This window comes from Oryza brachyantha, chromosome 5 (assembly GCF_000231095.2).
Source record: "Oryza brachyantha chromosome 5, ObraRS2, whole genome shotgun sequence".
Lineage (NCBI taxonomy): Eukaryota > Viridiplantae > Streptophyta > Magnoliopsida > Poales > Poaceae > Oryza > Oryza brachyantha.
The window spans coordinates 12,695,826-12,720,731 of record NC_023167.2 but is presented as its reverse complement, the minus strand read 5'-3'; the positions used below and the strand labels follow the sequence as shown (position 1 = coordinate 12,720,731).

General features: G+C 38.8%; 1 protein-coding gene and 1 long non-coding RNA gene across 3 annotated transcripts; one reads left to right on the top strand and one right to left on the bottom strand.

Moving 5' to 3' along the window:
• Window positions 1-313: 313 nt before the first annotated feature.
• LOC102700802 lies at window positions 314-13,462 on the top strand. Of its 2 annotated transcripts, none has more exons than XM_040523888.1 (12): window positions 314-619; window positions 7,411-7,590; window positions 7,708-7,818; window positions 8,669-9,004; window positions 9,400-9,576; window positions 9,688-9,975; window positions 10,265-10,387; window positions 11,176-11,373; window positions 11,507-11,742; window positions 11,827-12,031; window positions 12,114-12,416; window positions 12,813-13,462. In XM_040523888.1, the coding sequence occupies exons 1-12, from the start codon at window positions 434-436 to the stop codon at window positions 13,110-13,112; spliced, it is 2,643 nt and encodes an 880-aa protein (XP_040379822.1). In that variant the 5' UTR covers window positions 314-433; the 3' UTR covers window positions 13,113-13,462. The 2 variants fall into 2 exon arrangements, with proteins under 2 accessions (XP_040379822.1, XP_006654387.1); XM_006654324.3 differs by lacking the exon at window positions 314-619 and adding an exon at window positions 6,756-7,125.
• LOC107304303 lies at window positions 8,720-20,859 on the bottom strand. Its single transcript, XR_005811821.1, has 3 exons — window positions 20,783-20,859; window positions 9,656-9,938; window positions 8,720-8,806 (listed from the first exon to the last, which is right to left on the bottom strand). It is a non-coding gene; the product is annotated as an uncharacterized LOC107304303 (long non-coding RNA).
• Between the last annotated feature and the right edge of the window lie 4,047 nt (window positions 20,860-24,906).

The window sequence follows — 24,906 nt, the reverse complement described above, 5'->3', positions numbered from 1 at the left end:
TTTGGAGTCACGAAGGCAGTATAAGAGTGTGCCAATGCCAACTGCCTCCCTGGTCCCTACCCCGCCATACCGGACATTTAACTTTTCGTCACTCTAACAAATGTTTATAACAGATTTATTATTGGACCCATATATTATATACTCGTGAGGGTTCACATGTCATAGTCGTAGTAAATTTAAGAGCTAAAAAAAATTAAATTTCCGCTGTCATAACCACATCGTCTCCGTCCCATTAATAGCTTATTGTGGTGGTAGGGTAGGTAGCTCGACTTCATAAGCCTGCGTTAACTGCTCGCTGCACGCTAGGATAGCAGGGGCGCGCGTGCGACGTCTCAGCGACGAAGACTACCACCACACCCCCGGTGTCCCTGCAGCTCGAACGGATCGAGGCCGTCGGCGAAGCGTACGTAGACGAAGGAGTGGACGACGGACGATGACGCCGCTGCGGAGGACGGCGACGGCGGTGCTGCTGCTGCTGGTGGCTGTGGCGGCGACGGTCCTTGCCGTCGCAACGGCGGCGGCGCCGCGGCGGATCCTGGTGGACACGGACATGGACACCGACGACCTCTTCGCGCTGCTGTACCTCCTCAAGCAGAACCGGTCCGAGTTCGAGCTCAAGGTTAGTGGTGCTACTGCTGCTGCAGCTGCACGTGGCGTGTAGCTCTCTCTCTTCGCGTGCATGGTTGTAGCAGCAGCAGTAATGGCTTTGCTTACCTTTAATCTGCATTCCTGCCTAACAAGGATTACGATGGGGATATCAAGCAAGGAGTAATACAGAGCAGAGCCGTACCGCAGTACCGCTCTCCTAGTTATGCGTTCAGTTCCCAAAAGTTTTTGGGAGAGGTTATATCGACACCTACTATCAGTTATATATTTAAAGTATTAAATATAGTCTAATTATAAAATAGATTTCAGCTTCTCTTTGGAAACTACGAGACTAATCTTTTGAGTCTAATTAATCCATCATTAGCACATGTTGGTTACTGTAGCACTTATGACTAATCATATACTAACTAGGCTCAAAAGATTCGTCTCACGATTTCCACCGTAACTGTGTAATTAGTTTTAATGTTCATACATATTTAATATTTTATTTAGATGTCTAAAGATTCGATGTGATATTTTTAAAAAAAGTTTTTGGAACTAAACAAGGTCTAAGGATAATTGTTCCTGCCAGAGACGACTAACTGTTGCTTTTAATTGGAGTTCCATATATACTTCCATGCCTAGAAATGGTCGCATTCATGTTTTTGCTTTTGCTTTTTTTATAAGCTAAAATTAAATTTTAAATTTTAAATTTAGAGTTGATTTTGATATTTTTTTCAAAATTTATTTTTCCGTCAATTTTTTTAGATTGCTAAGAATACATATATAAAAGTTTTATTTATAAATTATTTTTTTACAAATATGTCGTTTAATTTTTTCATAAAAAACAAAAATCCCCCTTGCTGTTTTCATGATTGAAACCATGCCGCTAGCAAGAGGACTATGGCCACGTTTGTCAACCCGCTTAGTTAACTTATCCTCTCGTTTTTCACGCACACGCTTTCTGAACTGCTAAACGATGTGTTTTTTTAAAAAAATTCTATAGAAAATTTGTTTTAAAAATTTATATTAATCTATTTTATATTTTTTAATAATTAATAATTAATTAATCATATACTAATCTATTATTACGTTTTTCAGAATAAGTTAACTTATTACCTCAAAAGAACACGGCCTATATGCAGTTTGAGGCAAACCTCATAATTGTTCTTCATTTCTAGTGTTATTGCTCGTTTTTCTTGTCAAATGCGTATAGTAGCCATACATGGATCGATCGACACAGTAACTTCGTCGGTCCTATCATAGCCGCATGTTCCCTTGACGTCTATGGGCGACCTTCATGACAAAACATGTCCAAACAAAACGGTGCACCGTGCATGTCACGACTAACCATGTACTGCAGTAGGATAGTAGATCGAGCTGACAGTTGGACCTGACAAGGAAAAGGATCCGTGCATGGATACCAAACCCTAGTCTTTTTATTTCCTTTTCCGCTTATAAACCAAAATTTAAATTTTTAATTTTAATTTTGAAGTTGATTTTGGGTTTTTCATTCAATATTTTCTAACCTTAACTTTTTAGATAGTTAAGAATACATATATAAATAACTTATTAATATAATTTTTTTATTTGTAAATATATTGTTCGACTTTTTTAAATAATCACCCGACCAAGTACTACGTATCCTCTTGCTTCCTGTACATTCCTGAATTTTGAGTAACTCGTACGGGCGATACGTATGCTGGAAGCCTAGAACCTGGAAATTAGAGCCCCATCTCTGGCTGGCTTCGGGCCATGCACAGTGCAGGATCCTCCTGCGAGTAGCCCTAGAGTGCCACATCATCTGAGACCACAAGTTTAAAAATCAAGTGAATTGCATCATCGGTCTCTAAAATTATGTGCATATGTCATCTAGGTCCCTAAACTCTTAAAATGTATTTTTGGTCTCTGAACTTGTCCGAAGATGTCATATAGGTCCAAACGGGTTCGGACTCGCTCCATCTGCTGACGTGGCATGCCACGGTGGCGCCTATGAGAATGGAGAGAAAAAAATAAAGAGGAGAGAGATATTGACATGTGAGACCAACATGGCCTCAACAACACGTAAGCGCCACCGTGCCATGCCACGTTAGCGGATGGAGCGGGTCAGAGCCCGATTGGACCTATATGACACCTTCGGACAAGTTCGAGGACCTAAAAATACATTTTGAGAGTTCAGGGACCTAAATGATACATGCACACAAGTTTAGGGACCGCTGGTACACTTCACTCTTAAAAATCCATTTGCTTACAGTGCAAGTAGCTCTAGGAGGGGCTTAAAAATTGCATGTCAGCCCCTAACATATTACACTTAAGTCCTTATTTTAAAAAAATTACGAAGCAGCATGATATTTTGCAACCACACCCTACAAAACAGAAAAAAATAAAACCCACCCCTTCTCTTCGCTCTTGTCGTCGCCTCTCTCCTCTCCATCTCTCTCTTCAGACCACGGCGCAGGTCGTGAGCAGGGCAGCGGAGGCGGCGGGCGCAGCAGGGCGGAGGAGGAGGCCGCCGACGGAGCGTCACGCGTGGCGGGCGGGCGCCGGCCAGCGGCGTGGCGGGGCGGAGGAGGAGGCCGGCGACGGAGCAGCGCGCATGGCGGTGGGCGCCGGCCGAGCGGTGCGGCGGCGCGGCGGCGCGGAGGAGGAGGCCGCCGACGCAGTGGCGCGCGTGGCGTGGTGGATCTCAAACCTCGACGCGCGTGCTGCTCCCACTCCCACTCCCCTCCACCGGCGGATGGAAGGCGGAGCTCGGCGCTGGCGCGGCAGCAGGCAAAGCATGGCGCGGCGGCTACTGGGGCTTACGGCGGCGACACGAACGGAGGTCGGGATGGTGACGGGGCGGATCTCGGCGCGGCGGACACCGTATCCCTCCTCCGGTCGCCGCCTGACCGAGCTTCTTCAACCATGGTACTACTCTGCAAGCAAACATCTTGGGTGGGCCACATGCATTTGCCATTTTCAGCCTGAGGCAACCGTCCCTTGCAGAGGATACACGAACCTTGCAGAAATCACAGCTTTTCTTCCTTCTCACCTCAACTCAGATCGAAGCCGATGTGGACGCTTGAGGCTACTCGCCAGAGTTTAGCATTGTGCATGGCCTTATCTGCACAACAATATAGATGTTATTGGTAAAACTTTTTAGCCTCATGTCATATTAGATGTTTGGACACAAATTTAAAGTATTAAATACAGACTAATAAAAAAACTAATTTCATAAATGAGTGGTAATCCGCGAGATGAATTTTTTAAGCCTAATTAATCCATAATTAGAGCATGTTTACTGTTTTAGTCTTTCAGAATAGTTTTTTTAATCGTAATTTCTGTTTTAGCATGGACTTTTAAGTTAAGTTATTAAGAAAACAAATATGAAAGTTCTAATTATAAATTATGTTTTTACCAGTATTGTTTGACGGCATTATTGGCAATTTATCAACCGGGACCCTTAGTGGAGCTTTTTTGCCGTCTTTAAAAAAGTATCTCAAGGTACCTAAAAAGGGTGATACTTTGAGGTACTAAAAATTTACACTAAAAATCTTGATAACTTGAGATACTTTTAAGGATGATAAAAAAGCCTATAGTAATGGCTTAACACAGATATAAATAAGAGTATGAATATCGGCTTAGATGACTGTTATGCCTAAGTGATTTTATCCATCCCATCGAATATCCACGTAGCATCATCTCTCTCATGGATGGCACCAATATTGTTCATGTCTTTTAACTGTGTATATAAATATCATAATAAACCCTAAACATCTAAAACATTGCTTTCTTTGTGTGTACTAACAACACTCCAAACTGCCCATGAAGTCAAACCAAATCTTATCGTACAGATCCCGAGAAATGGCTGATCGTATCTTGGACTTCTAGTTTTAATTAATGAATGAGAAATCGCCTATATATAACTCCCATGCAGTGACCTTGCCGACCTCGCGTGTGTACTCAACCTGATCCTGACTCTCATATTCAAATCACCCAATTTTGTTTTAGAATACAAGAAAATTGGTCATAAACTTATTATGACACTATTAACTTTTAAATATAACATTTGATCATTCCTATTATTTAAAATATCAGTGCAAATACAAAATATAAATTATGCTTAAAGTATTTTTAATGACAATAAACCATAACAAAATAAAAGATATCTATGTAGTTTTTCTAATAAAATAAATAATTAAATGCTATTTTCAAAAGCCAACCGCGTCTCATGTTAAAAAATAGAGCAGTACTTCTCCAATCAATCGAATCTACTCGCGTTGATCGATGGTTCCAAAAACGAGCTAGCTAGTTTTCATGGCAATGACATTATATATAATTAAAGTACATGCATTAGCTATAGGTAAGACAGTGATGGAGCATCTTCCTTTGACTATATGCTGTAATTCACCACCACAATCATAACTTAACCATGGAAAAAACCGAGTGACATATTTACAAACGATTAAAGTTTTTTAATAAACTTTTATGTACATATTCTTAGTGATTAAATATTAATACTAAAAATAAACTACGATAAAAAATTTCGAAAGTAATTCTAAATTTAAGTTTGTCAATCTAAATTTTGGATTATAAGGATAAGTAGAAGGGGAAAGACATGTATGCATATATGTCTCCCAGAAGTGAACTGAGAGATGAGCTAACTCATTTTCATAGAGTTTTTCTTGCGGTTGGTCGTTTGGGGATTTGATGACGTGTATTTCTATACTAACATTTTTGTTGATTCCCTTCCTTGTGCTAATAATTAAGAGGATGGGCACCATCGAAACTTGAATTATTCTCTCTCTTTATTTTTATCTCAAATGATAGACTATTTCCAGAACAATACCAATATGATATTTGTTTTGATACGTCTATTCGCTTACATATATATATATATTCTAGCTACGGTGAGTTGCAACTCACAGGTTCCTCCGTGAGTCGGGGTCCAAAAACATATCAAATCATCTCTAAATTTTGATTTATATGGCTCACTAGATTCTTCATATCAAAATCTGGTATCACGCAAAAAAATTTATTTTTAGAGTTTTTTAAGTATTTTTTTGAGATTTTTAAAAGTGATACATAACACATTGATTATTTTATTAATATAGTACAATCACTTTTAAAAATCTCAAAAAATACTTAAAAAACTCTAAAAATAAAAACTTTTTGTATGCCACCAGATTTTGATATGAAGAATCTAGTGAGCCATATAAATCGAAATTTAGAGGTGATTTGATATATTTTTGGACCCCGACTCACGGAGGAGCCCGTGAGTTGCAACTCACCGTAGCTTTTATATATATATATATATATATATATATATATATATATATATATATATATATATACACACACACACACACGCACATCATGAAGAGAATTGCTTTATATATACTTCCTTTTAAAATAATTGTGTTACATATATACTACCTCCGTTTTATAGTGTAAGATGTTTGACTTTTTTAGTTGTAACGTTTGACCATCCGTCTTATTCAAAAATTTAGTACAAACATAAAAAATGACAAGTCATGCTTAAAGTTCTTTTGATAATAAAGTAAGTCATAAGCAAAATAAATGATATTTTCATAATTTTTTGAACAAGACAAATGATTAAACATTGCAGGTAAAAAAGTTAAATATCTTATATTATGAAACGGAGGGACTACTTGTTTTTTTAATGAGCATGTAAAATGTCGTGTACGTCATTAGATATCATTCTTCACAAGAAAATTCATCATAAAGCTCCGCCGCACAATTTGGTCGCAATGCACCAACCAGAAGAATATTCGACTACTCCTCCGATCGTGGTGTTTCACAAATTTTCCACTGTACCCATATTTGATAGATACAGATAGACCCACATATTATATACTCTGAGTGTCAAATTTACAAACACCATATGTTTGAAGGCCTATTTTTGCAAATCTATCTTTCTAAGGTACCTCACTTAGATGAAAAAAAATCATTAACAAAATCTGCTCAAACATTTTTTAATTTTCTTTTGCAACCTTTGAACTCATATACTCCTAATTTTTTTTCGGAAAATTGCACAGTAGCTGACACTATTATTAATGGGCCTCAATTGTCGAGCCCATTAGCAAAAAACCATAGGCCCGGCCCATGAACGATTCTTCCGGAATCCGGATAGCTCCAGGCTTTGGGCCGTCGATCCATTAAATTTGCGAAAGAGGTTGCTGCTGGCGAGGTCGGCGAGGATGGGGCCGCCGCCGCGCCGGCGCCACCGCGACGGCCACAACAACGGCACCGACGAGCGCGCGCCCCTGGACGGCGGGTGGCTTGGGAGAACGGCGCCGCGTCCACGCGGGAGGGATACGTGGTGGTGATGAGGGCAGCGGCGGCGGCCGCTGGAGCAAGCGCGGCGGCGGCCGGACGAATCCGAACTAGGCGGCGATGGTGCCCTCCACCCTTCACCTCGGATTCGGAGGAGGCCCCCTGTGTGTGGGGAAGCTGCGGGAGCGGCTGGGACACTCTACGCTACTGGATGAGTTCTCCGCGCTCCCGAGGGTCATTGGGGAATGAGTGAGCAGAATGGTGAGAAATCGAAGCGGTTTCTTTCTTTTCGCTGTCACATTAGCCACCCATGGATAACCGAGGAGCAATTAGAATCTATTGGTTGGAACCAATCAACAATCATGATGTAGTCGTCTGTGGAGAATATGTTCCAAGCTAAGGATTGATGTAGCTGCTCAGTTAAATAGTGATTATATACTTATTGATTATGCAAATTTCTTCTGACATGATCTATACGGTAGTATTAGACAAGTTCTTTTGGCAACAAATCCATGGTACATTTACTCTTCGTGTAAACATGAGCAGGCAGTTACCATTGATGTGAACGCATGGAGCGACGCTGGTCATGCTGTGAATCAACTTTACGATATGCTATACATGATGGGCCGTGATGACATCTTAGTTGGCGTTGGTGGTGATGGTGGTATATCAGTTCATGGCACCATACACCCAAATGTTGGTGGTTATTTGCCTCTGATCGATCAGGTACAATTTGGAACTCATAATTTTGCTATCTAGATCAAACTATATTTAGTAGAATTGCCAAGTTATGGGACTTATATATGCTCTTAGCATTACTAATATAAACTGGTCAAAATTTAGGGCATGGCAACCTTTGGGCCATGCCGATATAGGCAGGCTATTCCACTTGAAGGCGGTGGGCGCTTGGACGTTGATACAAACTTTGGCATAAGAAAAGGCTTCCTTCCACAGGTGCATCATATCTGTTCCTTTCTGCTGAAATGCTGAAATTTTGGTGTTTAGATAAGTGTGCACTATATCTCTCGCAAAAAAAGAAGCACAAGGTGGTTTTTTACCATTCCTAAAACCGGTCAATTTACTCACCATCAGGAACTCTATAAAAATCATAATTTCGTGGCCTTATAACAATTTAAATATAAGTACGTAAAGCTGAGTGCAGCTATCTAGTTCTAAAATCCTTTAGACGGAACAAATGTTAAACAAGACAAGAAATATTGGTCCTACAATTTCTCCTCATTTCCTTTGTTAACTTAGCGGTTGTCTTGCTAACACAAAGTAGTTGGAACCTCAGCAGGAACTCTGTATATTGATAATGTGCTCCTAGGACCGCTATATGTTTCATTTCATCTATATTTTAAAGAGCTGCACTGAATATTTGGATGGATTTTTTCTATTAATCTTTAAGAATTCCAACAAAGTCATGTTGTAAACACTTAAGGCAGAAGGGCAGAAAGCAAAGGACTAATTGGTTTGCCATTTGTGGAAAGCTAACTAGTAGAAATTTATAATCGATGCTCTGCGGCTCTGCCTGCTCAAAAGTTATTGCAATACCTGGAGGTACCAAGTTTTTACACTAAAAAAATTTGGTACCTCCAGGTATCTTCTCAAGGATGAAAAGCTGTATCTCAATACTTGTATTTGAATTATCAGTGAACTGGGCTTGGGGACTTCGAGGATGCCCATTTGCTATATCAGTCAATCACTTAAGTGCCCATTTCTTTCTGCAAGAATATTACTGTCTAATCTGGCTATTTTCGTTTTTCTTACCAGCTCCAATGTGCTATTTTAATATGTAAAACAGGGGAACAGAAGATACAGACCACTTCAGCAGTCTACAGCACAGCAAGTGTTGATCGATACAATATCAGCAGGCCCTACAACCATCATGCTAATAGGATCACATACAAACTTCGCCATTTTCCTTATGACACATCCACACCTGAAAAGAAACGTGGAGCACATATACATTATGGGTGGTGGAGTGAGATCAAAAAATCCTACAGGTTGCTGCCCCAAAAATTCTAGCACATCTTGCACGCCGGAGCAATGTGGTGACCATGGTAACTTGTTTACTAGCTACAAAACCAATCCAAATGCAGAATTCAACATGTTTGCAGACCCTTTTGCTGCATATCAGGTATATTTCCCAGATTTACAAGTTAGGCTGCACCACCATTTTCTTCTGTTGAAATTCAAAAGTAGATTTCTGCAATGCCTTTGCTGATCTCTATGTTTAAATTTAAGGTCTATACATTCTTCTATTGGTTTTAATTTTATTTGTAGTCATACATGCTGACATACTCGTTGACATTGTACTTCTTTTGTATCTAAGAGACTTGAACTCTTTTATTACCCTATCATATCACAGCTATAGATGACTTGATTTCTAAAATAAAAATTTCCATCCATGATTCTTTTGTTGAAAAAAGAATTATCTATGTTTCATTTATTTATATCTAAATTGTATATTTATTCCATCATCATTCTTAATCTTTATTTAGCAGGTTATATAATATAATCTGTTTATTTCAGGTGTTCCATTCTGGCATTCCCATCACCCTTATCCCTCTTGATGCAACTAATACAATTCCTATCAGCGAGGAGTTCTTTCATGTATTCCAACAACAGCAAAGTACATATGAAGCACAATATTGTTTCAAGTCTTTAAAAATGGCTCGAGACACATGGTTCAATGATGAATTCTATACGGTAAGTTATATATATGCTTATATCCTTAGTCCTTATGTTCAGTACAATATGGGGACCCTTTTCACTTTGGGGCATTTACCTTATGTTTTTTCTCCTGCCGCCCTAATGCAGAGCTACTTTATGTGGGATTCCTTTACTTCTGGTGTAGCTATATCCAGCATGCGCAACAACAATGATTGCGAATCTGTAAATGATTTTGCTGAGCTTAAATATATGAACATAACAGTAATAACATCAAATAGACCATACGGAATACATGATGGTTCAAACCCATCGTTCGATGATCATGCCATTCCCAAGTTTGGTCTTCAAAAGGGTGGAGTTCATAGTGGTCATGTTCAGACTGGAATTACAGATAGCTTCTGCCTTGCAAAGGAGAGTAAGAAAGGAATATGTGAGGTATGATGTAAACAAATTGATCTTTATAGGAAAAATTTCACTTCATTAGCTTTCCTCGTATGCATACATTAATTAGTTATACCATGGAGTTGCATAGAAAAACTATAACAAACAAATGTGAACTTAAGTTACTATCTGGATACATGTATAGATATATTAACAAATGGATACATTATAAGAATTACACTTTTATACTCCATATTTCCATGACGTAAGTGAAATAGATCTTTGGATATAATTTGTTGTTCATGAATTTTTCCATTTTGTGACAAATTTCATTTTATCATAGGACGGATATACTAAGGAAGTCTCTGGTCCAGAGGCAGTCCATGTTTGTGTTGCGACAATGGCTAAACAAAACGTGGATAAAAATAGCGTGTTAAATAGGGAATTTTTTAAGAGCTTCCTCGGGGTAAGCTGTTCACTGCTTGGTTCATCATCTGCATACTACTTGCAGCTCTCAAGGTTAACTATGAACATTTTTGGTATGACATCCAATTTTCTGTGGGAAAAAATAATGTCTAACTGGTGCAAATCCAATCATCTGGCTAGTTTCCAGCTAGTTGTATTCTTCATGCATAACATGTAAACTGCAGTCATTATTGTTCTTTCTGTATTTGCTGATAGTTGTAAATGCTTGCAGAATTTCGGAAATTTTCATATTGAGTCGGTTTTTTGTTTGGTATTCAAACCATCACCCAGACGCTTTAGAATTTCTGTTATTTCAATACATACGAATAATCCATAAATCTTAAATTTCTTGCTTCCTCAATGACACATTCAATTTCAATACTAATTAATTTCAAACCAGCACTTGGCACTGCACTATTACTATTATTTTGTCCTATATAAATAAATCATAAATTGCTTCGTCAATTGCTCATTCAATATGAAATCCATGATGATAGCTTCTATAATGCTGAACATTTCTATGTGTGTGTGCAATAAACTACTGAACTTCGATCTCTGTTAAAATGGGATCTTATTCTAAATGTTGTTTTCTCTTTGCATGCTCACTAATATTTCATAGCTGAACAGATATTTTAGTTATGAATGTTTTGTCACAAAAAATTACACATGGCACTGTTGCACTAATATGTAATGTTAAATATGAAACAAATTGTGCCTCTTAGCATTATGTAATACTTTCCCTATTCTTAAAAGATATTGACAACTGGACTTGTGCTTGGCTGCCTGCAGACCCTAAATCTCCCTGAGAACACTGGTCTCTTCAACATAACGACCCAGTTTCCATTTTACAGAGAGGTTTTATACAGTCCAGACTTCACAAACAAAAGTAGGGGGAAACCAGTCATTTTTGACATGGACATGAGTCCTGGCGATTTTATTTCCCTCATATACCTTTTGAAGACACCTACAGAATTAATAGATTTAAAGGTACATCTTTACTTTTTGATGAGAAGGATGTGAAGGTGCAAATTATTAAAATGATTCTGCAAAGTGCTCCTATCTAGAAGAAACGTTTTACCTCTGTTTGTCTCTACATGACGTTGTGATATAATGGTTGTAGGGGATTTTAGTCAGTGGCAATGGTTGGGCCAATGTCGCAAGTATTGATATCGTTTACGACATTCTACATATGATGGGACGTGATGACATTCCTGTTGGTCGTGGTAATACTTCTGCATTAGGTGCTCCAAGTCTTGGCTGCAAGTATGTCAGTGCTATTCCCCAAGGTAGCAGTGGACTTCTTGATTCTGACACACTCTATGGACTAGCTCGTTTGCTGCCAAGAAGTCCTAGAAGGTATCCTTCCAGTCACCAAATGACCAATATGCAAATCAATGTGCAGGATGTAAATATTTTACAGCTTTCTGCTTTTATAACCAGGTACACTGCTGAAAATTCAGTAAAATATGGTGCTCCTAGAGATACTGACCATCCAGAATTCCGACAGCCATTGGCTTTTGAAGTTTGGCAGTTTGTTAAACAGCAACTTGATCCGAATGAGAAGATCACCATTCTTACCAATGGACCTCTTACAAATTTGGCCAACATTCTGCTATCTGACAGGAATGCAAGTACTGTAATTAAGGTCTGCTCATGTTTGATATCTTTTGATTCTCATGGTAACTTCTATTTTATGCATGCTAACTACAAAATTTATCACTCTGCAGAGTGTTTATGTTGTTGGAGGTCATATCAGAGATGACAGTAATACGAAGGGAAATGTGTTCTCTGTTCCATCGAATACTTATGCAGAGTTTAATATATTTCTTGATCCCCTAGCTGCCAAAACAGTACTAGATTCAACTTTGGATATCACACTAATTCCTCTTAGAGCTCAAAGAAAAGCTGCTTCCTTTCCTGCGCTTCTTGAAGCTCTGAAGCATGCTAAGACTCCAGAATCACGTTTTGTCCATCACTTGTTAACGGTGCTGCATGACCTTCAACGAAAGCACCAGCTGTATCACCATATGGTAATCATTTGGAACATCTGTGTTTCTTTACATTTATTTGCTACCACAAAAAAAAATCCAAAAGAAAATCCTGAGGTGCAGCACCTCATATTTTTTCTTGTCATAACTGTTCAGACTGTATGCTAAGGCCTCTAGAGCTTCCTACTGAGCATCCATAGTCCAAATCAGAGCAAGCGATTCTCATCATTGCTCATGAGGAAGTGCAATAAATTTGCTTTCTTCTTACACCTTACATTAATCCTTCCGATTCCTGACCATCCCATTTCCAATTGGATGGCAACTTGACCAATGACTGAGGATACAGACCTAGAATTATTACTCAAACTAATAGACTATTGTTAAGTACTTGACATAGTGCATAACTTCTTTTTCATGGGTAAATTGTGATTATCTTAGGATATATTTCTGGGAGAACTCCTTGGTGCTGTTTGTTTGGTGGAAGGATCTAATATCGAACAGTCAATACAACTGAAACCAGTAAGTATTGTTGCAAACAGTACTACAGGAGTTGATGGACAGACTGTAGTTGACTATCAGAAGGCAAATTTGGTAAAGGTATTACTCAATTTCAATAGTGAAGAATATTACAATCGGGTGGCCAATTCTTTGGGCAACAAGGAACGGTCTGCCGTTATTAGTGGTTTTGCAGAACAGAGGGCAATCTGGAGCAACCCACCTGAGAATGTGGGAGTATGAAGATAATGATTACCTTTGTATGGTAGTACTGTTTGAAACAAAATGGCAGTTCACTTTTCTTGCTAGGTTAGATTCCTAGCTTATCAGAAGAGCATACCATATTATGTTTCTTCGTTCTTAGCATAACAATAAAAATCCAGAGTTTGCACATGTAAACATGCTTGTGCAATAGAATTATCTTCACATGATGTGTCTCATTTTATTTGGTAGCACAGAGCACTTGTAAGAACCTTTGATTCTTTTTTTGTTTGACAACCATCATGTCCTCAGCAGAATCATATTAGGTTTATTTGATGGTGAATACATTATACATGTCCATTCCACTTGCCCATCAGGTTCCTATGCTACTGCATTTTACTTGACTAAGCTTCAAAACTTTGACAAGAACTATGGTTGACGTCCATGGTTTACAAAAGGCAGCGTGTCAAGATCATGGGGAAGCCAAGATAAAAACACTGGGACTCAATGGGCCACTCATCTCAAGCCTAGTAGAGACATTGAACTGTTGTTACTGGGGGAGAGTGTATATGTAATATTTGTTTGTGCTACATATGGTGCTTTTCGGTGTATCTTTCCACAAACGTTCTCATTCTCAGTGGAAAGGAGAGAACTGAAAACAGTAGGTAAAGTCATCACTTGTCGGAGTTCTTGACGGCTGAAATGTGATGAGGAATCCATAGGTCAAGCAGTTACTGCAGAATATGAGACAATGCAAGATATCATGGTACTATGGAAGTTATCAGATCGCTGTGTTGTCACAAGGTTCTGATTGTGCAATGAATGCTTCATGGACAGGCACAACCGAGATTAACCACTTTTGACTAGTTGGCCGCCACGACTGGTCAAAATGAACCTAGCGTTAACTTCAGATGATCCAACCTTGGTGACTGTTTTACTCCTGTGCCCAGTGTTCACTAATCTAAAACTAAGTATTGCAAAAATTGCTTGGGACTTTGGTTGATTTTTCGTAGAAGGCTAATCTAGAAGTGATACCGTGATGTTTCAATATGTAATATTAAATTCGGGGAACCATAACTGGTGTGATGATGATACTGGATGCATGACTCCAACTGGGAACGAGATACTCTGCAGTAGGTGCTACAGTAACATGCATTTGGTATATTTTGTGACCGTTGGATCGAAATGGATGGATAAGATTTAACGACACAATATTTGCTACAGTAGTGAACAGTATTTCAGGCGCACTGTTGCTATGATTTACTGTTTCTCTCAGATGAATAGTATCCCTGTGTATTGCTGCTATCCGGACCCCTCCAACCGCGGTTTAAAATCTAGTGTTATGAATATTACACATACGTGCATATGCTTTCTATAAGAATTTAGTGGGGGTTAGGATTTACCATTGATCTCCATCTCTTTGATCATGTGTAGTGCAAGTATGTGTCGTGCTTATAAAAATAATCCACGTCTCATCTTTTTTCTTCTGCTTATGATTATAAACCAAAATTTAAATTTTTAACATTCAATCGGAGTTAATCTTGATGTTTTTTCATCGTAATTTATTTTTTAACATTAGCTTTAGATAGCTGAATATACATATATAAAAGTTCTATTCACAAATTATTTTTTATTTGTAAATATACTGTTTGGTTTTTCCTTCAAAAAGGTCAAAAATTCACCTCTCTAATTTTCTGGCAATCCCTTTTTCGGATATGCGCGTTGCAGTACTTTCTCCATAACTATGTTGTATTTTTCAAATAAACACATATAATTTTTTTGTGAGAATTGCTAATTTCTAAGAAATTATATATAGAATTTATGTGTTCTAAAGATGCCCTAAACACGTTGACTTCCAACCACATCTTTTTGCTTCTAATTATGCTTATAGCCAAATTTTGTTTTTTTAATCTTAAATTTAGAGTGGATTTTGGAGTTTTTTCATCATAGTTTATTTTTGTGTTTTGGTGTTGATGTCAAAAGCTGAGTCTCTTCTTAGAACGCTCCAGTGCAGGACCAAAATTCTTCGAATGCGCGGGTGTGCCAGTCAGTTTGATCCTGTAACTGACAAGATGAATAAAACAAGCTGATCGACATTCGAGCAAGTGCTGAGCGGATGTAGATGCTGCAACAATTAGCCGATAGGCTGAGCAATCGGCTGTAAATAGCTTGGATCGACTAGAAACTCAAATAGAAATAGACTTGGGTAATTAAATAAACAATGAATCATGTGTTATGATCGGCTAAAACCAACTTGAATGTGATATTCATAAGCCGATGCAATAGAATAACTATTGATCTAAATAAAGCCGATTGGTGTAAACATAATGCAATAAGTTAATCAGCTACTCTATTGATGTAAAAAAATAAACATGCAGGCCAGAAATGAATCATCAACTATAATCAACTGACAATCAACCAAGATCTATAAAATATATAGCCTAATTTACTAGGAATAATCATAGAAGATCAAACCAAACCGAGATAGTTCTAGATCACGCCTTGCAATGTCAGGCTAGATACTAAACAGATCTAGACTGCTATCAAGCCGATGAGCCGATGACTGATAATTTATCGACTGGTACTCTGATAAAACAATGAGTAAGATACATCAACCTAATATAAACTATTTGATAAATACAATCAAACAGATCAGACTGAACCGAGACAGTATTAGATTGAAGATGTCAAACCGTAAATATCAAGCCAACGTAGATCACCCAAAGCGGTCGATCAGATCAACCCAAGATACAAGAGTAACCTAAACTAAAACTGATACGTTAACTAGCAACCGCACAACCGGATTAGAAGATCGGACTAAATTGAGACAGTTCTAATCTAGCCGATACGATTACCTTGGCCGGTAGAACGTAGGACTTACGCCTCCGCCGGAGATTGAGACGATGCAGCCACACGTCAGGTGCCAAGTTTCACCGGTGATGAAACCTCGGTGAAGAGGGCGGCGATGCGCCGAAAGTAATTAATTTATATTATGATAAGTAGATGATTTACAATGACCCCGGACATACATACTTATACCCATGGGTTGATACGAGTCTATATCGGACACTACACATAATTCTTAATAGATAAAAGAAAATAATAATCCTATTTGGACTCTATCTCTAATTTCTATTGAATACGACATCGTTTTCTAATAGATAGATAAAAAGAAATAACAAGTCGTGTAGAACTCTAACTCTCTTAGAGATAAAGGAAAAAATCCTAAACTAAATAAATTATGCCGCCATGACTTGGTCTTCACGATTTCCTGTTGGATTCGAACTCTTCTGGATAAAATTTTTATCTGTGATTGCACCTTTCCTTGTCCGAATCCAATAAAAAATTTTACCAAATTTTAGTGCTAACAGTTGTCCTTTAGGTTGCAAGAACACTTATATACAAATTTTATTCATAAATTATTTTTTATTTAAGAAAAATGTGGCGTTTGACTGTTTCTCTGAATAAGCCAAAGAATCATCCCTTAGTCAATTTACCATTGTAGGACATTGAGCTAGGTCTACCGTCATGTTTTCACATAGCACCAGATTTCTTTGTATTGCTTTACATATTGGACTAGGATTCATGCACAATCAGTTACCTAGGCTTTGGCTCACCCATAGGTGTAGGCAGCTAGCAACAGGGACCTTCAACCCTGCTTCCTAGCTCATTCCACACTGCTGCTACCGAGATTTTTGCTATTTTACCATTCTCAAAAGTGGGTTTCGTCTATTATGCCACTTTGGATTTGTGTTTCGCTAAAATGCTACTATCAAACAACCCCTCTCATTTTTTGTGCCATTTCTTTATTTGTTGTAATTTTTGGTTGGATTTTTCTCTTCTTAATTCCACCTCGGATGTTTTTGCCCCTGTCGCTGCCCCCTCCCTCACTCGCCATCGCACAAAATTCTTCTAAAAACACCAAACACAACTATTACATAAAATCTCGTACCGTGCTTTTATGTTTACGAGGTAAAGTTCCTGCGCATAAAAGTCAAAGTATATACTTTAGTCGATACAAAGTCTTCTTTTTTGAAGATTCGTTGTGATAATGAAAAAGATTTCTACATATTCGATTAAACCGATTAAGAATATCCTAATCTGATAATTGGTTCAAATTGGTTTACTAATATGATGCCCCGATCCAGTATAAAATTGGGCTTTTGCTAAAGATCCAATAACTGCTAGCAACAGGGGCAAAATGGGCACAAATAAAATTTAAAAGGAGAAAACCATTTCAGATTTAGAGCAAAAGGAGGAAATGTCAAAAAAAAAGGAGTGTCATCATTTGATAATGGCATTTTAGAGAAACCAAAATCCGAAGTGGCATAAGAGACGAAACACACCTTTGACAGTGACAAAATAGCAAACTTCTCGCTGCTACCCTGCTTGATCTGCAAGACGGGGAGCGATCCCTAGTCTTGATCTCAATCTGCTTCTATCTGCTTTGCTCTAGCCATCCCACACTTGATCCGATGATTAACACTAACTAGAGTTGTGAGGAAATACACGATAAGCATATGGATGGTCTAGCAAGCTACTGGCCAGCAATAGCGGTGGCACTCCGGCTGAGTCCATGAGAAGAATGACAGCCGGATGCAATTGTTTAGTTTTCTCTAGAAAGTAGAAAAACCGAACTGCTAGTATCTGGAACACACGTTCATATCATCTTCATAACCTATGGTGCTTTCGGGTGTTCATGATCATCATCAAGCACTTGTTGGAGCCAACAAAGATGAGCTCGTTCTGACCGATTTAGTGGCTAAGCAAGAGGGGAAGTTAAGGGAAAACGAAGGAGGAAATCCTAACCACATATTCCACAGAATTAACTTAGCTTCCAAAAAAAAAAAAAGAAAACGGGGGAAGATTAAACAATGAGATCAGCATAGCCTGCAAGGAAGCTCATCTAAAACAGTGAACCTGGTCCAATGTGCAAACTATGGCAAAGAAATTTGGTTTTAATATGTGAAATGATGGCCATACCGTCATAGCCCTGGTTCTAGGGGTGGGCATTCGGTTTATTTGGTAGATACAGTTCGGTTTGTTCAGCTTTTCAATCGTTCGGTTTTCAACAATCCCAAACCGAAGTTTCTATGGGAAAACTATAAACCGACCCGAATAAACCGATCTACATCGGTTTTACTGAGCAACCCGATAAAAAAAATTTGCGCATGCCGCATGCGCTCAGCCTGCCCACATGAGCTGCGAGGCGTCGTTCAAGGAACGGGGGTGGTTGGAACTAGGATGGATTAGTAGTGGGCCTCTAGGAGTTAGTGAAAGGTAGTGGTATTAATGGGCTTTTGTATGGCTTAAATGGACTGTACACGTAAAGAATCCATGTTGGATATTGTATCATACACATTGATCGGTTTTCCGGTTTCATCGGTCTCCATAGATTAAAAACCGTGCATCAATCCGAACACCAAATAAAAGAAAAACAGAAACCGAAGAGGAGACCGATCACCGAAAAACCGACAGTTCGGTTTGATTTCGGCGCGGTTCGGTTCGGCTTTCAGTTGTCGGTCTTTTTATGCCCACCCCTACCTGGTTCAATGTGCAACTATGGTCAATTTCCCTAGGCTAGTGTGAAATTTACTCTTATATTTATTGATCAAACCTAGTGACCTTTTTTCTTCACAAACCATACAGCTTGTCAACCATAGGCATTACCTGTAATTATGTCGCGTTGTCTTAACCTGATGACAGATTAGAAACCAACCAAGTCTGCTCGAGTGGGTTTTTAATGTGAGTGGTTATGTACCATAAATTATTATAAAAGTCGTTCTTACCATAGAACATTGGTAATCTGAAATTAACTATATTTTAGAAAGAAATAGTCCTGGGCATGTTTAAATAAATCATTTGGATGGGATGATTTGCTGATCTTCTAAGGAGTGTTTTGAAGCATGTTAATCATGCATGTATTGAACATGTTGCTGCATATTCGCAAAAATGTATAAGCTTGCACAACGATTGGTTGTGTAATGTAATTGTCGAGTTGAAGATATACTTGGCTACGCATCTCCACATAGGGCACAAGATCATGTTTTCATATGCGGCAAGTGTAGGCAACTAATACATCACCATACATACAGGGGCATTTAACTCTTTGCCACTCTTACGAGTGGTCCTAATATTAGTCTATATTAGAAACTTATGACGTGTGAGTATTAGATATCTATGATAACGACATCAGAGTATATAGACTAATATAGCCAATTGGTTCCTATATATCATCCTAATATAGACCTGTAAACTTGCTAAGTGTACCAACACCTTTGCTGGTGTTCCCTAAGGCTAGAAAAAAGCTTGGGCTCGCGAGCTTGGCTCGGCTCGGGAGCTAAACGAGCCGAGCTCGAGCCGCCTCCATGGCTCGGTTCCAAATCGAGCCGAGCCCGAGCCGGCTCGCTAAGCCGCTCGTTCGGCTTGTCAAGCCGTGTAAAATATGGTTTGGGACATCTAGCCCATTAATTGGCCCATGTAAAATAGTAGACCCTAACTCCTTGTTGCTTGGCTGCTGGCCGACTCCCGTCCTGGCTCGCACGCACAGTTGCACGCACCACGGGTCCATGACACTGAGGACGAGGCCGAGGCCGCGACCTGCGAGGAGGTGAGGTGATGACGACCTGCACTGCCGCCGCGGGACACCTCCCTAGTCCCTCCCCTTTGCCATCAGGCCGGTTTCCTCCCCTGTACCGCCAACGCACCCGCCAGCCGCCGCCCCCGGTGCCTCCCTGCCCTCACCCCTCAATCCCTTGCACCGCCAGGACTAGCCGGCAGGGCGCCACCCCCTGCGCAGCCGGTAGGCCTAGCATTCCTGCCTCAACCCCTATGTCGCCGGCAACCGGCCGGCCCAGCGCCTCCTCCCTGTGCTACCTCCCTCCCCTGTGCCGGCTCTAGGCTTCCTCCCCGCGCCGCTGGCGTCCCTGACGAATACTTGCTGAAAATTGTTTGCTCTATTGATGAAGAATTTATTTGTTGCTAGCAGAACAAGCCAGCTCGAGCTGGCTCGAGCTTTTAAACGAGCTGAACCAAGCTAATATGTTTTGCTCGTTTCTGCAACCGAGCCGAGCCCTCTCGTGACCGAGCTTTCACGAGCCGAGCCGAGCTTGTTTCTAGCCTTAGGGCATTCCCAACCCATAACACTAGATGTAGTTTTCATAAACTCCACATCATTAAGAAACTAGTACTAGACACTACTCTTTCAATGCAAACACCACTATTCCATACTTTAATTTAATGCTACTTATCTCACATGATATTTTGAATGTTGTGTAGAAACCATATCTCATGCAAGACATGGTTTTATTCTCTTTTCTCATTTATTCACTTGCCACAACTTATTTAATATTATGAACACCATTTTAGTCATTGGGTTGAAAATACTCTTAGTGTTCCCGATGCCTTGATGAAGCTCAAGGACCAATAGTCTAGGGGTGTGTGGACAGCTCAGCACCGCCGTACCAACGATGACCAGATGGTAGCACGCGGCGATGCACAGAACAATTGGATGACCATGGGATGAGGATGACTTCCAAATGGCGGTGCCGCAACGAGGATAAATTGGACGATGAAAACAATGAGGATGGTGAACGATCAAATATAAATTTAAAAGCCAACGACGTCAAATAAAAAACTATAAGAAATAATATACCTACGGTAAAATAACTTTTCTAACAATTAAGTCATACGTACGATGGATGACTATTTACCTTTTTCTTCTCCCTTCAGCCCTCTCCCCCTCTCCTCCCATCTCCCATGTTTTCCATGGGATCCAGCGTAAGGGGGGGGGGGGGGTTAGAGCCCCCCGCAGCCTCACTCTGAATTCGTCCCTTTTGTGAGTACATACGAATTCGATCCGTTCCCCCTTAACAGCAAGTCTCCGAACCAAAAAGCAAAAGGGTCCATGCTGGTGACACAGACACAACGGTAGATACGTGCTCGTCCCTGTGTGCGTTAGCTAGCTCGCAACACACATGGACGCGGGCACCGAAAGGTAGTTTTTAGGTCCTTAGCTATCACAAGAAGTCACAATTCCCTCCCGTCCCGGCTAAGTTTCACCAATTCGTTCGCTCGTTCGAACGAACGATGGAGATCGATCGGTGGTGTCACTTCCACCCCCCGACCGTACGTGCCTGTTGCTGTAGCAGCTCCAACGACGGGGGTGGTGGTGGTGGACGCGCCGGAGAGGAGGCCGCCACGCCACGGAAGTTGGAAAACGACCACGCGGTCCCGGACTCGGCGCCGGCCCAGGCCAGCCAAGACATGTGCAGCACGCCGAGGTGAAGAACTCTGAGAAAATCACCTCCGTTCCATAAAAAAAAACCACCGACTCTGTTGATAGAAATTTGTACGTTTATTTTTATCATAAAACCAAGCTTGCAGATATATATTTTATCACTGGACTCTATTCTACTGAGTTCGCAAATGATTTTTTAATGTACTACCTCTGTCCCTAAATGTTTAACACCGTTGATTTTTTAATGCATGTTTGACTATTTGTCTTATTTAAATAATCTATATAATTACTAATTATTTTTTATATTATTTTATTTATTGTTAAGTATACTTATATATATATACATATTTAAAAAAATTAAATAAGACGAATAATCAAATATGTATAAAAAAATCAAACGGCGTCGAACATTTAAGGACGGAGGGAGTAGTAGCAAAGCTTGCTAGCTGAATCAAACGGTGCCTTACGTGTTGTTCGATCGTGTATAGCCGCCTGGAAGACAAGTCACCTGGCTTAAGGATTGAAATCTTGTATTATAATTTCATGCTTATACAACAGAAATAACGGAGTTGCTATTTATCGTTGACATGTGTATCTGGAAGCTATATAATTTTTTGTGGGTAGCAGCTTTATTTAGTGCTATGCAATTTAATTTCAGCCAGTGAATATAATTTTTAAAATTTTAGTACTGCAAGTGCATATAAATGGTTGTTCTTTTAACAATAATATTACTTATTCATTTTCTTATTACCTTACATGCATATCATTAGTAAGCTATGGTATTGTCGAGAATTTATTATGATACCAATGACCTAAAATCCAAGATCACCCCTGACAAGTAAAGAGTAGAAACATATAGGTGAGTTGGTAAGAGAGGTCGTATCAATAGGGTGGTCTTAACAGCATTCCCAACATCTTATCCATTCTTAATTTGAACCACATCAGTCATGTTGAAACATAATTATGGTACATCTCTGATGACTCATAAGTGAGAATTGGTTTATCTCATTAAAGTTTTTTTAAAAAATTGACTTTTTATATATGCTCACAACATTGAAGTTTGTATGTAAGTTTTTTTTGCTTTGTTTTTTAAATATATTTTTCTTTTATTATTTTTTGAGTCTTCTAGCAGAGTAAATTAATTTAATATGTTGTATATAATGGTATTTTGTGTATTTTTGAGAAAATATGTCTCTCTGTGGACTAATGTCATAGAAACAATTGATAAACTCACTATCATATTATAGAAAGGGGTAAAGTTGATGACGCATCGTTAAACTAGGACAAACAAAGTGACATACAGATACAATATATATATTCTCTCTAGTTTATAAAACCATTGGTAACTGAATACAACTCTCAAGTGGTTTCCTCGGTACTCGGTAGCCGTGATTACTACTGCTGATACCGATAAAAAGGGAAAAGTTCGAATAATTAAATTTTATCAAGACTGGATTTTTTTTCAGAATTTGTTTAGCTAGTCTGATTCATCAAATGATGTCTAGATTCATATGTGCTTAATTATACCGATAATCGAGCAGCTATCGTCGCATTTAATTAAACTCCAAGTGAATATTTTAGAATCCCTTGCAACAAAGTGTGTATGACTCTACTCAAATATGATTCAAATCCTAGTCCCACCGTATTATTCACGTGCCGGTGTGTTTTATCATGTTTTTTTAGTGAGGTCTGTGATTTTATCGACGGCCTTATTTATTAGCATATATTAAAAGTATGTTCTTGCGGTTAGCTCAATTTTAGAGCAATCTAATGCAATATATCCTTCGTGTAAAAAAAAACTACTACTAGACACCACTCTTATAATACAAACACTACTGATTTAATATTCATCTCTCATCATGTCTTGGGTATTGTATAAAAACATGTTTTATGCAAGATATGTTTTTTTCTCTTTTTTCGTTAAGTCACTTGTCACATCATCTTTTATTCTATATGACAACTCATTTAATTCTATAGAAATCATCCTATTCATTCCATTGTCAATGCTCTTATCAGGAGAACTAGTCATAGTGCAGTGTGGAGGATGAATGCTCCCACTTGCATTCATTATCCTTTAATCATTGTATGTATCAATTCTAGCTAATTAATATGGAGATGGATTTTTATCTCTTGGTTGGACATCCACTGCTTTCTTGAACATTATCTAAATAGTTATTATTTTTTAAAAATAACAAAATAGATTAATATAAGATATATCACTCAACAAACATGCAAATTTAAATTTGACATTTATAATTTGCAACAAAAAACAAAATAAATTGAAACTATATACCTATAGTAATAGTTAAATGTATTATTTTTGTTACAACTTGAATGGGTCGAATTTAGACTTGTATGTTGTGGAGTGATATATCTCGATTAATCTATTTATTTTTTAAAAATAGTTATAGTGCCTATTTAGATAATAGGTAAGAAAGGAATATATATCCAACCGACCAACCAAAATACTTTGCTAATTAATATAGCAATCTCTTTCCTCGTATAAAAGAGACGTTTTAGTATATACACAACATTTAAACGTACTGCCTCGGTTTGTTTCATAGTATAAGACTTTCCAATATATATATATATATATATATTATATATATATATATATATATATATGAAAATTAGAATCTATCAGGTGTAGCTACTCCCTGCACGTTCATGATGAAAAACATTTTCATAATTGTTTCTGCTCTCACCCAATAGAAAGTGTGGACACTATTAAATCTTATGTGAATGATATAACTACATGTATGGTTTGTACTTTCTATTAGAAGAGAGAAAAAATATGTATAGAGTGTTTCCACACCTTAGACATAAAGAAAGTGTAGTAGACAGAGGCTTCATATATATATATATATATATATATATATATATATATATATATATATATATATATATATATATATATATATATATATATATATATATATATATATATATATATATATATATATACACACACCATGAGTACTTACTCCCCTTCGTTAATGGGTTTGGGTTTTTGTTTGTAACATTATTTGATCCAATATCGTTAACAGAAAAGATAGCTGCCGCTACTTCTTCGGATCGAGAAACAGAAAAAAATCGTTGTTGGCTGATTCTTCGCGTTGCATCAGAAAAAACGGTGTTGCTCTTTTTTTCGATCTGTTTTTTTGTCCTCCCCGACCTCCACCGTTGCTCGGCTGCACTTCCCCTCCCCCTGCTCCGTCGCTGCCAGCACGAACCCGCGCTCGACGCTCACGCGCGGGCTTCACGCCGGCGACCCGCTCCACCCACGGTCGACGCTCCTGCACGGGCTTCACGCCGGCGTCCCTCTCCGCCCGAACGGCTGCTTCGCCACCCCCATGCCAGTTAGGTTTTTGATTGTCTAATCTGATACATATTCACTACATTTTCTTATGATCTTGCATAGTTTCAGGTAAAAAAAAAGTTTGTCTAGTCGTACTTTTTTATGTTTTTAATTGTTGTGTTTGTGGCTCTTTTGTAGTCCAGGAGGACATGGGAACGTATCAGACGTCGCTGGCAGCTATGACGGCAGAGATACAAGAGGTGGTGGTTCTTGTTCTGTTTTCACTAGAGTCCTTCATG

Excerpts from the sequence above, each read along its gene's own strand:
- LOC102700802 (XM_040523888.1), top strand. The coding sequence starts at position 434 with ATGACGCCGCTGCGGAGGACGGCGACGGCGGTGCTGCTGCTGCTGGTG. Across the intron at positions 7,591-7,707 it reads ATTTGCCTCTGATCGATCAG|GGCATGGCAACCTTTGGGCC; the intron begins GTACAATTTGGA and ends GTCAAAATTTAG. Across the intron at positions 9,577-9,687 it reads TCAATGATGAATTCTATACG|AGCTACTTTATGTGGGATTC; the intron begins GTAAGTTATATA and ends GCCCTAATGCAG.